Below are 16902 nucleotides of genomic sequence, written 5' to 3'. Positions count from 1 at the left end.
CGTCACAAAACCAAGATGGCGGCCACCACACATGCCAACGGATCCAACAAAGGTTTTGCTACGCAAACCTGTAATTGTACATTCTTCTGTTATTATATATAGCAATGGTAACGGGGTTTAACAGGCATTCGAAAGTCCAATCAAAGTTAAACTAATTTTAACCTTCTCCCTGCTGCCTAACTCAGTATCTAATAGAGAAAGGGGTGCCAAACAGCTACTTCAGTGTGCTGAGGCCACACCAATTTTATTTCTTGGTTAACAGAATTTTAAAAAAAATGCTAGATTGGAAAATCAACAGGAAAACAGAATCTCAGAGGAAAGTTTGTACTTCGGTGCACACAGTATCAGGGAGTGAACAGGGTCAGGTGCAAGTTTTCACCCCAGCCTTCTGTTTTCATTTTTTTTTGCTAAAATAAAAAATAAAAATCCGTTAACCAAGAAACTAAATTGGTATGGCCTAAAGGTTTAAAAATAATTGATGCCCCAAATAATGCAACTCGGAGCCAATCAGAACTTTCGAGTATATTTTATGACTATCAAGGGGTGCCAGAATTTTCTGCAGGAAAGCAATCAGAGGAGCAAACTGGAGCTACAAAAGGACGGACAGCAGGACACACTGTGCAACCTCTTAGCATATGAGAGCATGACCCAACGGCTATTATGTTGTTATCATATAAGATGTGGTAGTGCACAAAATCATGCTGTTATAATTTCAACCACGTTAGCAACTCTTTTGTTAATCAGACAAACACTGCGACAATGCTGTACCCAAAACATTTTTAGTTACTACAATGTACTTTTGAGGCACAAGGCAGTTGCACTTAACATGTAGTGCAGACTTTATGGAAAACAGGAAAAATCTTCCTTCAGCATTTCAACATTCCCATGAATGTCTTTTGTACACAACTTCTTGTTTCGTGTGATTCGCATGATTGACATACATCAAAATGCAATCTCAAACAAGCAACTCTCACTTTTACTCTGTAAATAATTACAAACAAACATACCAACAAGGCAATGCAAGACCTGAGAACTTGAACTTGACAGCCAAAGGTACATAATACAATGAAATGCTGTCCAAACATAACAGTAGCTGTTACAGCAACAGTGAACCACCCTCCCTTAGCAGCGCTGAAACCCGATCGGGAAATGCTCGGCAAACCCTCCCGGTCTCAGCCCTGCTCTTTTGAACGGAGATTTTGGCTTCTGGGGGCGTCACCAGCAAACAGCTTTCAGCCAATCACAGGAGTGGCACAAGCTCATCTTGTGAAAAAAACGCAAAGATCGCTGGGAAGCTATCAGCCAATCAGCTTACGTCTTTCATCGCTACTTTGGGTTTAGAACAAGATAACGGCTGTTTGTGCCAAATAAGGCTAGCTCTTTTATTATTCATGAGCAACTAATGGCTGTTTGTGCCAAATAAGGATAGCTCATTAATTATTTATGAGCAGCTGTCAGTGACGCCCCCAGAAGCCAAAATCTCCGTTTAAAAGAGCAGGGCTGAGACCGGGAGGGTTTGCCAAGCATTTCCCGAGCGGGTTTCATAAAGGAGGGTGCTGTGAACAGCAGCTATCCGTTACTCACAGCCTTGCTGTCCAGCGACATTGTCCTGCTGTGCTTCAGACCCTCGACGGGGACAGCAGCCTCTGCTGTGATGAAATTGACCACGTTGTTGGGGGTGGTCTTGGGGGTTGGGCTGATCGGCATGGCCTGTTCACTGTTCTGTTGACCCACTTTGGGCCCCTTCTGAAGGAAGAAAAGTGAACAAAAGGGCATTTTTGTCTTCAATATTCTAACCTTCGTAATGCTAAATAATCCCTTATCTACAACTTGGTGCTAGAAAGCTACCTTAGCACAAGTCTTTTATCCGACCTGTGTTAGAGTATGGGTCCCCTGTCTGGGCCGGCCTTCCACGTTGTCTGTCAAACGATTTGGAGAGAATTCAGAAGATGTGTTTGAGGATATGTGGAGTTCATTGTGACCACCTGCCAACCTTGGAGTCTAGGAGAGGGGATGCGTCACATAGTGAACTTCAGAGAATTCTAAGAGACCCCTCCCACCCCTGCAATGTCTTCCTCCCACCAAGGAAGAAGCCTGACCATAATCTAAGGAACAGGGAAACCCGACACATGTACAAATTACCACTTAGCAAGACCAAACGTCACAGTGACTCGTTTGTTATGAGGACTCTGAGAGACATTCAAAACCTAGTTTAAAGCTATATTCGTCTGTCCTCGTTCGTCCAAAGTAACTTTTTAATGTATTTTAGCGGATGATAATTCTTTTAAATCTGGTCTATTGGAATGTTTTTAACATACTTCTGTAAGAAATCTAATGTAATTCAGGTGTGTTGTCAGACACACCTGCAATGTTGATTTCAGAATAAAGATTGATTGATTAAAGATTGATAGCACTAACCAAATCACTTCTTGTCTTTTTTAAAACCCTTTATGTTCTAAGATGAAACTAAGACTGTTTGATTGTTTATGGCTGAATGTCACAAAATTTGACTTATCAATCAGAAAAGTCGCTTTCAGCAGTGCTGGCGTTATCAACATTCACTGATCTAAATACATTTGTAGAGTACAACAGTACCATAAATATGTATGAAATTTTTGAAGATCAGGTATTTTACAGTATCTAAGGAACCTGAGTACTTACCGTAGCTGGCGAGACATGTCTGGGGGGGACGGCAGGGGGCGGGGCTAAGGGCTGGGGGGCGGGGTGTTTGCCTGGAACAACATGGAAAACATGGTTCAGCCTTTAAGGGTAAATCAACAATCTTAGGTAGGAAAACTTATTATCTTTGTTACAATAATGGTTACTGGACCAACATTACTTTCTAGTCCAACAAGATGAATTTCGTTTGTAAAGTGTGAGCCTTCCAGTTGCCTTGTTTCTTACGCTCTTTAAATAATAGTTTAGTAAAACACAACTCTTCGACCAGTTTAAAGAAAAGAATGATTCCAAGAAGTTAAAATTCTCCAAAGTAGTAAATATAGCATCCTGGAAACAGGTATATACGCTTGTGTTTACAAAGGAAGTTGAACTCTCTAAGCAGACACAATATAATTTCGTGCAAACATTCTGCCTGCAGTTCATTCATGAGCCACTAGATGTCTCTGCTACCAGGAGAGAGAGCATACTTCTTATCACAGGCTAAAAAGTAAAGTTACTGGTAACAACTACCTAAAAAGCTGACAAGGTAAACACAGTATGACAGTACAATAGACTAGTTCACACTTACGCAGACTACAATAACTGTTATTATACAGGGGCATACATTGTTTTCATTTGTACATGTCCGAACACTCTGATATATACGTTCAATGCCTCCCTTCGACACAAGAAGTTTTGTAGTCTACGAAAGTGGAATCTTGTACATTTCCAGGGGTTCATAGACAATAACAATGGAAACGTCTTCGGGAAAAGGGTCCCGGGTTAGAAAGAAATCAACCAGACAAACTATAGTCTCCATAAATAGCTTCAACACAGACCTGAAAACCAAACATTCTACAGAAAATATTCCAAGACTCAGTAACTATTAGCTACTATGAGGTGTGAGAAGTACAAAATCACACAAAAAGAGTTTTATAACAAGTTAAGGCCACACCAATTTAATTTCTTGGTCAACAGATTTTTTTCTTAATTGTTGCCCCCAAAAAGTCATTAAAACAGAAGGTTGGGGTGAAAACTTGCACCTGACCCTGTTCACTCCCTGAAACTGTGTGCACCAAAGTACAAACTTTCCTCTGAGATTCTGCTTTCCTGTTGATTTCCCAATCTAGCATTTCTTTTTAAATTCCGTTAACCAAGAAATCAAAATGGTGTGGCCTAAAGGGTTGGATAGCCTAGACAACAGGCTCCGACCAGCTTAAGTCAGCCCATGCAGAGGAAGCCTGGGTTGGGGCTGTTTGCCGGGCTAAAGAGAAGGAAGCAGAACATAAGTAAGAAACGACCTGTCGCTACACAAGAGTTAGTTATATGAGAAGAAAGAGCAGAATAATTAGTGTTTAAGGTTCCCACAAGTCACACATGTACATCCCGTCTAATCAACCTCTTTGAAACTTGATTTTGCAAATTGAAATCAGCCGTGACCTGACAAATCACTTCATGGTTAACCTTAACCACAACATCTAGCAGAGCAAACCGACCAACTCCACGTGGGAGGGTGGCCGCTCTAGAGCTGTGTACCTAAATAAATTTTAGGTACAGGTACAGGTACAGATACACGGGTTTAGGTACAGGTCCGGACCTGAACCTGTACCTAAACTACTTGTTTGGAAAATGCTAGATTTTCAATAAGGATAAAAGCATGTTTGAACTGGTAAAAACCTAATATTTGATTGTGCTAGGTATTATTTTTATGAAAACACAGATGAAAATTTGACTCCAGCCATGCAAATGTGTTTTCTGTGCTTTAGAGTCCCTTTAGAGCACTGCCACGGTAATTTCAAAGTAATTTTATCTGTCAAAGTGGCCATCCCCTGAGTTAGGTCCAGTACCCAATACAGCAGGGTCAGGTATTTTGGACCTGTACCTAATTGATTGTACCCGGTACTGTATCGGTACAGTGTACCAGTACACAGCTCTAGTCCGCTCTTTTAAAGGTTGTTTTCAAAGGTAGCGTGCGTAGTCCAGTGGTTAGCGATCCTGCCTCTGGAACAAGAAGCCCCGGGTTCGATCCGGAAAGGGTCCCAGTCCTTAGGACGGGACGTTAAGCTGTGGTCCACTGTTCATTGTGCTTGTCGAAAAGAGCTAGGGGAATTTCCCCGGTACAATGAACCCCTAAATACTGTACATAGCGTCTGTCTTCTCTGTCACGACCAGTGGTAGATTAGCTCATCTGTTCATTGAGTTAATTTGAGCTATTATATATAAAACTAGTTCGAGATCACTTTCCTTTCAAATTGGAAATTGTGGCAGTTGATGATCGTCATGACGATCCATCACTAATGTGTTCAATAAAGGCAGCCGCCATGGTCCGCTGTGCAGATCATTTAATTTCCAAACTGCCACAATTTTCAATCTCAAAACAACCTTTAAAAAATACTGAGTCACCTTCCCAGGCACGTAGAATCAGTGGGTCTGCTTTACCAGACATTGTGGTTCAGGCAGACTACAAGTACCCCGGTGTGCGATGGTCCAAATCCATCTGTCTGGAGTTGGTGATTCACTACAAATCACCCGGACGGAGGCCTGGCGAACCTCCGTCTCGTATCAGCCATACGGTGATTTACACCATTCACCCGGACGGGAGAACTGGCACATCCCCGTCTTATATGAAGCCAACGAAAGGGTATGTCACCCCGTAAAAGGGGTGGTATAACCCTGTCGTAGCGAAAGCACATCGACTGATGATGACAAGTACAAAGTGATTTGTCGGGTCATGGCTGATTCAAATCTGAGTTTCGCCGAAATCGATTAGACGGGGGGGACGGGGGATAAAACACGGGTTAGGGACTCGGGGCCTAGAGAGACGTCTACAACGTACAGCGACAAAAACCCTGGAAGAACGAAGGAAGGTCCGGTGAGAAAACGTTGATTTGTGTTCTAACCTTTACTGTCCCTGTGAAGGAAGACACGGTTCAGGTCTAGGGACACGGAGCGAGAGTGGGTCTGCTGCCGGCGGGGGGGAGGCCTGGGAGGGGGTGGGGGCAGCAGGGGGGTCTCCTTCTTACCCCCCGACTGGGACTCGGTAGGGCTATCGGATTGGGCCAGGGGGCTGATGGCCAGGGGGGTCGGGTGGTGCACTCCGACACTGGTTCCCGAGTAAGACCTAATGAAGATGGGGTGATGTCAGACAAAGAGACAAAACATGCAAAGGAATTGTTACCAGTGGAATGTTTTGGCGGAATTACAATTATGATATTACAACAAGATAGAGGAATTATACTATTTTTTATGTTACAGTTTACATTTGGTTACAGGAAGTTGGCAAGGTGGTCTCTTACATTAATGCTAAAACAAGTCACAGTGGTAATATCTACCCATATATCACAAGGTAGCTACAATGAATTATGACTCAGAATATGAGTCAGATGTTGTAGATTTTTCAGAAATTCTAACAAATTAGTATACACTCATGTAGTATAGGAAACTGACAATATTTCCTAATATGAACAAATGGCTACGCCTCTGTGGTGATGCCAAATAATCCTAATAGAAATATGAGTAATTAGGACTAACTCTATATTCTACTAAGGAGATACATGGATTCACAAGTAGAGGTCTATCTCAAGCAATTTGGTTTACACTGGTACTAAAATCAATACATAGTTTTTTTGTGAAGGTTAGGCCACATTGATTCGATTATATGGATGACGTCTTCTGGGAATCCAAAATCTGATGCAAGCATGTGAAAAAAAAAGTTTGGCAAATTGAAAAAAGGTTGCCTTCATTATAAAATCTAAGCAGATAGACAGGGGGGTTGAACAGATGACTAAGCACACAGAGTATGGTATACCTAACAATAGATTCTTTTTTTTTTGTTCTTTCACATCTTTTCTTTGACTTTGGCAGTCAACGACATTAGCGTCTGCTTTCAAATATTCTTTTGCAATTTACAACATATATCTGCTCATGTTGCAGCTTCTTTGTATGATTTACAGTATGGCTGAAAACACTTTTTTTTGGAAAACAGAGAAAAACTCATGCGTGCGCGGATGTCATCCACATAATCAAATCAACATGGCCTTAGGCCACACCAATTTAATTTCTTGGTTAACGGATTTTCATTTTCAAAAAAAAAAAAATTTTAGAAAAAAAAATCATGAAAACAGAAGTCTGGGCCAGCCTTCTGTTTTCATGATTTTTTTTTTTTTAATCTTTTTTTTTTTTTTAAATAAAAATCTGTTAACCAAGAAATTATATTGGTGTGGCCTTATCATTATATTACAGATAAAGAGGACAGTGGGGCTGAGAGAGGGGACCGGGAGGGGATTAACACCGGGTACCTTGGGCGGGAAAGTTTCTCGGCGAGCCTGGGTCTCATCCGGAGGGAGTCTGACACAGTCTGTGTGAGCTTCTTGTGGGGAGGGAAGCCGTTTTCCATGTCTTCCTCTGTTAGGGCACGGAAACTTTCACACTTAACTATTTTCACATGTGGTAAAGCCGGCATCACACTGTCAAGGACCTTCGGCTGTATTTGTCGATCGCCGAAGAATCGAGTATATTTTTCACATGAAAATTTACTGTTACATTGGACCAGGCTCAGTGATATGTGAACATCGGCTGATTACTAAAACTTGCACAGCGATCAAAAGGACACTGGCTGTATTCAATCCAAAAATGTCCTGTTGACTTTGAGTTCCCAGACTCGTCAGGTTAGCTGTCCTACTGCTGTGTGACGACAGCTTTAATACAAACTTTTAAAAAACATGCTTACATGAATGTTAGATATCTAAACAAATATTAAAAACTTTTGTGAGTTTCAAATCTAAAATAGAATGCTTGCTTCCTCTTGATGTTTCCCCATTGCTCGAAAACCAACCCAAAAATGCCTCTGATGTGTTGCCAAAAATCTATGAAAAGGAAGCTGTTAGAATCACAATGAAAATCAATATTACAGCTGCAGTGCTTTTTCCTCATAGAAGCTGAAATCAAAGTTTAATTCAGTTAGTCAAATGTTTGTAGTGCAAACATATAATTCCCATCATACACAACAGCAAAACTGACAAAAAAAGACAGCACTATGTATAGTTAGGTATTGCAGTTGTTAGTAATTACATATCAATTTTGTTTGTGATAAGTTTATATCTTTAGTACTCTCTTCAACCCAAGAAAGGGACAGCAGCTGCTTTATACCACGTGTGGTCTTCTGTGCATTTAGCCCTTATGGGCAGGAATATGCAATAAAGACTATTATTATAAACTTAAGGTTATTAGTGACAAGAGAATTTTGAGGAGTATTCTCATCGCAAAAAACTGTTACGGCGCCACAAAACTTGCTGCCAGTCTCAACACCACGGGCGGTCCTTTAAAATTACTATATTTTTGTATCAACAGGACTAGAGAAGAAATATAACATGTATAGCATCAGTAACAAAGGTAATCAATACATGTAATATCGACATGTAGCAGAAAGAAATGATGGTTTAATGTTTTGCCAGATTGGTATCCATTAACTGTTACTAGAAATCGCCGCGGATAAGTAACAGTTAATAGTGTTATACTGTAATTCACTTCTATCTTATCTCCCATTGATCTTTACGGTAGCAAAATTTCATGGTGTAAGGAAAATGTCATTTTCACTGAACTATAACTTCACGGTGGCAGCAAGTGATTTACAGAACAGATGCGTGAAGGAATCATAATTAATAACAACAGGTTTTTCACGGTGACGACAAGTTCGCGGTACAGAGGTAACTGTGAAAACAGTGAACATAAAGTTACAGTGAAAGAAACAGAAATTACAGTACCTGAGGATTTGGCACTCTTTGAGCGTGTGCTGGGAGGGGGAGGAGCGATCTTTCCCGGCGTGAACTCTGTCGCTTCGCCGGACTTCGGATGTTTGCTCGGACTGGTGCCCGACCGCTCCCGGCGTAGGTTCACCACGTCCGTCGGGATGGGTTCTAAAGCACAGAACAGCAACAAACGTGTCAGACTTTTGTCTACGATCACCAAAAAGATGTCTGACCAAAATCATACCCAGTTGCTGGAGTAACTGATATTTGGCATACTACTACTGTTACAGTAACAGTAACTGCATCTTCAACTTTGCATGTTTTTGTGTTTTTAACTACTGGAAACCTTTCACATGTACCAGTACCAATTAAATAATTTCAAAACACCCCTAGCATTCTGGGAGGACAAAAAACTTGTCAGACTATTTCTATATCATCAAAAATTACAGTTCTAATCTATCTACTACTACAGTAACTGCATTTTCATCCACACAGCATGTTTTCATGTTTTTAACCGCTCGCCTTACAGTTGAGATCCTGTTTCCAATTAGTTGGTAACTAGGAAACCCCAGTTCAAATCCTTGGACAGGACATCTGGGTTGGGGCTGCACCTGTCTTTCGGAAGGGACATAAAATGGGGGCCACATGTTTGAGGAGGTGCCTCCAGCACGTTAAACTTAAAGGGGAGGGTCTAGCAACCCCTCCCTGTATACCCTGCTACAGAAACAGCAAGCAAACCTGCTGCCCCATGGGCCACTAGTGGTGCGGATCGGTCCGGCCGGACCGGTTCCGGACTTGTAAAACGTTGAGGTTCAAGTCCAAAAAAACCTAAACGTCTGGAAACAAGTCCGGACTTGAAAAAAAATTCTCTCACTCATACACTCCTTTTTGTTTTAAACCATCTTAAACCTTCCTTAAATCGTGAAATTTGCACTAGAAAAATATTAAAACATTGCTGTTTTTGTGTTTATAACTGAACTTTTGTGTTAATTACTGACTGTATATAATTCCGTATAATATAGTTTTCAAATTACGTGTAAAATATCTGCCAATATGCAATTTTACATGTAACACGAAAAAATATTCCAAAATTATTGTTCAGGTCCGGACTTTCAAGTCCGGACCTGAACCTAAACCTCTGGACTCGAGTCCGAACCTAAACCTAAACTCGGGTTTAGATCCACACCACTATGTGCCACTAGGCACAACAAGGTGAATGACAACATGACTAACCAGAGAAGGTTCTGGGCCTGTAGTCAGAGTACGTCTGCCCCTCGGGTGACATTCTAACTGGTACAGGCTGGATTATCTTCGATGCCTACAGTAACAAACAAACAAACAAACAAACGTAGACACATTACCAAACAATTTCAAAGATTTGCATTGTAAGGAAAACAATCCCTTTGAGGATATGTTAGTATAATGCTGCTATTCAGTGTAAGTTCCAATGTCAGTTGACAGTATTGTGTGTACTTAGCTTTGTGGTAGGAGGCCTAGGGAAGATAAAGCATTTCACAGTTGAAACAACCATACTATGAGAACTGGAGAAAAACCACCCATATCTTCCCATGATACGCCAAGATACAACTATAAACTACATTGTACCTTCCTTGGCATAACAAAAACAATGATGATGGTAATGTTGTCTTAAACCTAAAATGGGTGAAAGGAAAGTAGTTGAGGGATAAGTGATATTCTGTATCTGTATCTATATAGCCGGTATAACCACCATTAGGCGTAACATACCAGCTTCGCAGGCACGCGGCGCGGCAGCAGCTGGTCATATTACACCGAAAGGTCTGTTACACCTAGTCTTTGCATATCTGACTGCAACCGTTCTTTAAAGCTACTTAGTGAGGAAGCTCCTACAGAACTTGATGACAACGAGTTCCATTCAACTATGGTTCTCGGGAAATACGAATTTTTGAACACATCAATCCTTGGCTGATAACTCTGGTACTTAAAAGCATGACTATTTCTAGTCCTCTTCTGAGCTGGCATTAGATACTTATCAGTCGGTACGTCGGTACGTATTCAAAGAAAAAAATACAGGTGAGAGGGAAGAAGAAAGACAACAACAAACAACATACTGGGTCTGGATGGACAGCAGCGAAGTCAAAGTTGGCCGGGCTTTGCACGACCGGAGAGGGTGACGACGAGTTCTCATCAAACGTGGCCCAGCTCTATGGGATTAGGACAGACATCGTCTTGTAAGCACAGACAGAAGGTACGATAAAACAGCGTAAAAACCTACAAAGTAGTCTACTGACGTCCAAAATATACACGACCCACATTGCCCAATAGCAGGTACTAAAGCAACTGGATATGATTTTGGAAATAGTCAGACATTTCAAGTACCATCCACTACTTTTTGTCTTCAATAAATACCCAGTTGCTTGATGAGTAACTGCTATTTGGTGTATCTTATTGGTGAATCTAGTGTTAGTATTTAGACTAGAATAGTCACATGTTATATTGTTACCAATTGTCTGTCCGTCTTTTCATGTTACATGTAACTGCAATTAGCCTACGGGCAAGAACTTGCAATAAACTTTCAAACTTATTACCTGGATATCTACAAGATGGATTGGAGGAACAAGATGGTGGCACCAATGTGTTAGCCAAGGATGAAACAAAACAGGCTTTGCTTACACAAACCTGTAAAATGTGATCAGTTATCAATAGGCACTGGTTACCATCATATGTATTGCTTCTTATTTCAGGTTTCCTCGTCTTGGTATGTGTGACATCTAGCAGATCCTGACGGTACTGCAACATGTTGACTACAAATCAATTACTAATAGAACAGAATATGCCTAAGCAGGGTTAGACAGGAGGACAACGCTTTTTCATTAGCTACATGTAGTGGTGCAATGCGGCTTCATTACGGCTCACGTATTTGGCCAAGCACACCGGGTCACCCCTACTCTTCTCGTGTTGGGTTCTTTTACGTGCAGAGGTTTGACGCTTGAGGCTAATGCCTGAAGCTCCCTCATACACGGGGCCGTCGGCTTTACGTCACCATTGGAAAGACATGTCAATTAGCCCGAGGCAAGTGTGGCAAGTGCGGATCGGAAAACTTGCTCGGGTCAGTAGATCTTTTATGTACTTGCCCTACAGGGCAACTGGATTTTTCAAAACTTGTCAAACCCTGATATGTCTCTTCACTTTATGTTATCCAGTCTGTGTATGTTATTCTGTACAGGGCACGGCTGTAAAGCAGTGTGTAAAGTACTGAGTGCGCCTACCCTCCCTCTCTCTCTCTCTCTCTCTCTCTCTCTCTCTCTCTCTCTCTCTCTATCCAATTTTACGTCTTTTATTCCCCATCATATGGGGGTTGGACGTGCTTGCAAATGGATGGGGAAGCCCCAGAACTCCTCATCAAGTGCAAGTCTTTTTTGTAGCAAGAGTTTTTATGGCTGGATGCCCTTCCCACACCCTACCAAACCAAAACCATACCCTGTATAAAGAAAACAGAAATAAATAAATAAACTTGCCTCCTCAGCAGACTTGCTGCCACCCTGCGCTCCTGCCGGCCGCTGTGTTGGCTGTGGGGCTGGCTGTGGGACCGGCTGAGGGGGTGCCTGGGGCGCAGGTTGGGGGGCCGTCTGGGGGGCTGCTTGGGGGGCCGCTGGGGTTTGTGCCGCTGCGGCAGGGACTGGGGGGGTCCCCCCTCCAGCCATGGGAGGGGCACCAGCAAAAGGATCTGAAAAATTTTGCAATAACAGTAAACGTACGGTAACTCTTCAACACAATAAACTTTATATTTGGGGTGTTCAAAATCATTCCTTGTTGGTCATAAGATCTTCCAAGATGGTTCAGTTATAACAAGCATTTGTTGGTTGATTTGTTAATTAGTTTAAGGACAGTACATGTAAATGACTTAAATAGCTCAATGAATGGATTTCTATATTTCTTTGTGAACATGCCTTCATTTAAAATTATCAAATTCTGATATAGACTTCACTTGAACCTTTGTTTATTCATGATAAGCTCAAATCGGCACGCAGGCCGCTTTTCATTGAGTCATGAGGGAAGAGGTAAGGGTCAGATAAAATATAACAGAGATACAAATTACATGTTTCACTTTCAGTATCTTATACCATAATTGCAAGTTACGGTCAATTCCAATTTTGACTTTGCCACTTTGGTAAAAATAATTCTCTACCTTCCTCTGCTGTTGGCTGTGTGCTCTTCGGCATCAGGGCCTGCGGCAAGGTCTCGGGCAGATCATAACCATTTCTTCTGGCCACGACGAGGTGAAACGCCGCGAAAAACTCCTCCAGAGACAGAGCACCGTCCTGATTGACATCTGACATGTCCCTGGTTAGACGGAGGACGGAAATTTGTTGTTGTGTCAATGTGGTAATGTTACATATTTATACGTTGATGAAAGTTAGACATCCAGGTAATAAGATACGCCAAAAATAATTACTCAAGCAACTGGATAAAATTTTGAAACAGTCAGACGTTTCAGACAGCATCCGCTGTCTTTCGTCAGTGATTAACGATAGGACTGAGAACACCAGGTTTTATACCAAAACTTTTAAAGACTACTTCAAGACATCCTAAATTGTCTTAACCTCATTAACATACCTATTCAGAGTTTTGGTATAAAACCTGGTGTTCTCAGTCCTATCGTTAGTCACTGACGAAAGACAGTGGATGCTGTCTGAAATGTCTGACTGTTTCAAAAGTTTATCCAGTTGCTTGAATAATTTTTTTACATATTTATACACCAAAATCACTGAATACATGTTGCTAAACATGGAACATTTTCTACCAACAAGTTGATCAATATTGCTGTTAGGGAATAACACTTATGAAGACGACTGTCATGTGAAATAGGTAACATATCTATATTACTGTCATTGATGCTTTTATCATCAGAATATATGTTAGTGGTAACCGATACAAATTCAATGCTGTAACAAATCAAAACAAGAGTCCGTAGGACACAATTCTCCGTGAAGTATTTATAGTATGTACAAGTATTGACCCACACAAATTGCATCTCTGCTCAGTCCAAGTAGTGTTTTAGAGCAAGTAAATTTTCTTTCAATACAGGAGTGGTCAACCTGCTGAAAAGTATGTTTTTACAGCATGGCACAGATGGGATCTAGAAATTCCGGGAAAAGTCACAAAGTTAGATCTAGATGGCCCCTTTTCAATTATCAACGAACCATTCAGCCTTACAACTAAGATGTATCAGAAATCACAAATATGCAGTAAATCCTCTTTCCACAATTTATTGCAGGCCGGCCTGATCTATAGCTATCAAGCTATTTGCAATAAAAAAGGCTAATATATATTATCGTAACATTTCACGAAGGTCAATGGTCACCGGATCTAACCACCCGGAAGTGACACTGGCGCGCGCACTTTTCTGAGAGATATTTCTCAACAATCTTTCATCCCCTGCGTAAACTTTTTACATTGTCACAGCCTCCGTATTATAAACTACAAGTGTGGTAAGTTTGAAGGTCCAGAGATTTGCCATTTTCACACTGTGCGTAAAAATGCATCGTCCGTCCCGTGCGCACATACTGTATGCGAGTGGCGAGTGGACACGGCATACTTATACACAGACTGGAGGTCACTCTGCACATGTTCGCAGCTAAAACTCACAATTCCCGTTGCCGCATTGGTATGTAACTTGGTATATCGTTTGCTAGGTTGCGTGTGGTGATGCACGTTGTCTATTTTTCAATGTAACAGTGACTATACGATCACAGCAAGTAAGGAAGATTTATACCCCGTATCTGCCTGAAGTATTCCAGTCATGCATAACGGATTATAACATGGTCCCTATGGCAGGGCAGTGGGACATAGCATTAATTATAGGGGTGCATTTACGATATTGGATTGACGTTTAAAGTAGTTGTGGTGTAACAAAGCTATTGTGCATCACCACGCCGAACCAGGCAAACGATATGCCAAGTTACACACCAATGCGACAACGGGATCGTGAGTTATAGCTGCGAACGCGCAAACAAATGCATTCCCAATACTCCCAGAAGGAGGTCATCCTCCTTCCCGGAGTAATAATGAAAACATTGTATTTAAAGATAGAGGTATATGTAGTGTATGATCATTACATCAAATATTCCAGTAACAATTGTTTTGTTTTGTAGCTGCAGCTTCCAGTTAGCTTTAGATAGTCTTATCATGGTAAAAAATAATGCAAATGAATCTTGACTATAGTATCAGTTCTTATAGATGCAGAGAACATTGAATACTCACCATATCCTGGACAACTGAGCAATTGGCAACTTAGATCGCTGGAAGAACTCCCTTGCCGTTGTACCTACAAGCAGAGCAGAAGTGACTTAGAGAAAACTTTAGAACACCGACAAACTTTTTTAGTGTAAACATGTTTTACATGTAGTTTAGAAGCAAGAAATTTTGAGTGGAAAGATTTCAACTCCTACAGTTACCCATTACATGTAAGTGTCCTGAGAACAGACCTCAAAATCAAAGGAATGGGAAACCTAAAAACTGCAAAGACACTCAGAGAGCTACAGCAGCTTGCAGGAAAAAAGCCACAGTGGAAAGAAATGAAGAAAGACTGGATGCAGTTTTTTCCTACAACTACCTGAGCTGCAGAACACAGTGGATCATCAGTTACTGTAAGTCTTGAATAAATGTATTGTACAAAGGTAAGTGTGCTTTAAGGAAGACTGTCATGTGAAATAGGTGACATATCTACTGTATAAGACTCTTTCTCGGGGTGTCCCTGTGGTGTAGTGGTCTGCGCCTCTGCTACTCTGCCACATCTGGTTCAGATTACTTGGACCAGAAGGACTGGGGTTCAAGCCCCAGGTAGGACACCTCTGGACAAGAGGCGCATTGAGTCATACCAAAGACTTTATAAAAATGGTACATACTTGTATGGAAGTTAAACACACTTGCCAGTGGACTAGCCCCCTGCTGCAGTGATTGCACCACAGTGTGGCCCCAGGGCTATGAAACGGAGATGGGCACCGCCCTATACATCAATTATGGTGTGGGAGGACTTTAACTAACTAACTTAAGACTCTTTCTCACCTTGAATGAGGCCGTGCAGGTCGGGTTGCATGGTTTTGAACTGCGCGGTGTAGTAGTCTCTCTGTTCCTGCGTGATCGTCCACGGGTCCGGCTCTTCCTCCGAGTCGGTCGGCGCGCCACCGTGTTCCGGTTTCATGCCGCGGGGTTGAGATGCTGGAGAAGACGAAAACTCCACCCAACCATCCGATGTGTTGGCCCCGGCAGCTAGGGAAGGAATTGCAGGTCATGTGAGAATCAAAACGGACATCATGCCATTTTCAGGTTTGACGTTAAACCGGATAGTAAGTGAGTGTTATGCTGCCTGTTTGAGAGGCTGGAGAAGACGAAAACTCCACCCAACCGTCCAACGTGTTTGCCCCGGCAGCTAGGGAAGGCATTGCAGGTCATGTGAGAATCAAAACGGACATTATGCCATTTTCAGGTTTGACGTTAAACCGGATAGTAAGTGAGTGTTATGCTGCCTGTTTGAGAGGCTGGAGAAGACGAAAACTCCACCCAACCGTCCGACGTGTTAGCCCCAGCAGCTAGGGAAGGAATTGCAGGTCATGTGAGAATCAAAACGGACATTATGCCATTTTCAGGTTTGAGGTTAAACCGGATAGTAAGTGAGTGTTATGCTGCCTGTTTGAGAGGCGGGGGAGGACGAAAACTCCACCCAACCGTCTGACGTGTTGGCCCCGGCAGCTAGGGAAGAAACTGAAGGTCATGTGTGAATCAAAACGGACATTATGCCATTTTCAGGTTTGACGTTAAACCGGATAGTAAGTGAGTGTTATGCTGCCTGTTTGAGAGGCTGGAGAAGACGAAAACTCCACCCAACCGTCTGACGTGTTTGCCCCGGCAGCTAGGGAAGGAATTGCAGGTCATGTGAGAATCAAAACGGACATTATGCCATTTTCAGGTTTGACGTTAAACCGGATAGTAAGTGAGTGTTATGCTGCCTGTTTGAGAGGCTGGAGAAGACGAAAACTCCACCCAACCGTCTGACGTGTTAGCCCCGGCAGCTAGGGAAGGAATTGCAGGTCGTTTAAAAATCCAAACAGACATTATAATATGCCATTTTCATGTTTGACGTTAAACCGGATAGTAAGTGAGTGTTATGCTGCCTGTTTGAGAGGCGGGGGAGGACGAAAACTCCACCCAACCGTCTGACGTGTTGCCCCGGCAGCTAGGGAAGAAACTGCAGGTCATGGGAACTTAATTATCATGATTACTTTTGGATTTCTTTGGATACAATTCCCAGATTATGTTTCCGTTATCTTATGTTGACCTCTGACATCCCCAGCTCACTTTTTAAAAATTTCACTGCATTGGATTTCGTATTAATTTCTGTTTACCAATTATATAAATTTTTGTTAATCACATTTCATTCAATCCATCAAATGGACTCCAGGTAGAATAGTGTTTCTCTATGTAACACTAACGGAGATCTAAATAAAACAATCAAGAA

General features: G+C 41.9%; 1 protein-coding gene across 4 annotated transcripts in view; it reads right to left on the bottom strand.

Annotated features, from left to right (window-relative positions):
- Window positions 1–16902, bottom strand: part of LOC136428949 (ralBP1-associated Eps domain-containing protein 1-like) — a 45737-nt gene that overhangs the window by 9167 nt on the left and 19668 nt on the right. For 3 of the 4 annotated variants that reach the window (XM_066418798.1, XM_066418810.1, XM_066418806.1), the window contains exons 7-17: window positions 15453–15656; window positions 14649–14712; window positions 12574–12728; window positions 11903–12111; window positions 10496–10588; window positions 9639–9723; window positions 8421–8573; window positions 6957–7062; window positions 5559–5779; window positions 2662–2732; window positions 1585–1746 (exon numbers count right to left, since the gene is read on the bottom strand). In XM_066418798.1, the coding sequence (XP_066274895.1) occupies window positions 1585–1746; window positions 2662–2732; window positions 5559–5779; window positions 6957–7062; window positions 8421–8573; window positions 9639–9723; window positions 10496–10588; window positions 11903–12111; window positions 12574–12728; window positions 14649–14712; window positions 15453–15656 (1523 nt within the window). The remainder of the gene's footprint in view (window positions 1–1584; window positions 1747–2661; window positions 2733–5558; window positions 5780–6956; window positions 7063–8420; window positions 8574–9638; window positions 9724–10495; window positions 10589–11902; window positions 12112–12573; window positions 12729–14648; window positions 14713–15452; window positions 15657–16902) is intronic. The other variant, XM_066418818.1, reaches the window with a different exon arrangement.

The sequence above is a fragment of the Branchiostoma lanceolatum genome, chromosome 1, assembly GCF_035083965.1.
Source record: "Branchiostoma lanceolatum isolate klBraLanc5 chromosome 1, klBraLanc5.hap2, whole genome shotgun sequence".
NCBI classification, from domain to species: Eukaryota; Metazoa; Chordata; class Leptocardii; order Amphioxiformes; family Branchiostomatidae; genus Branchiostoma; species Branchiostoma lanceolatum.
Note: the sequence above shows the minus strand (reverse complement) of the source record. Positions and strands in the feature narration are given on the sequence as shown.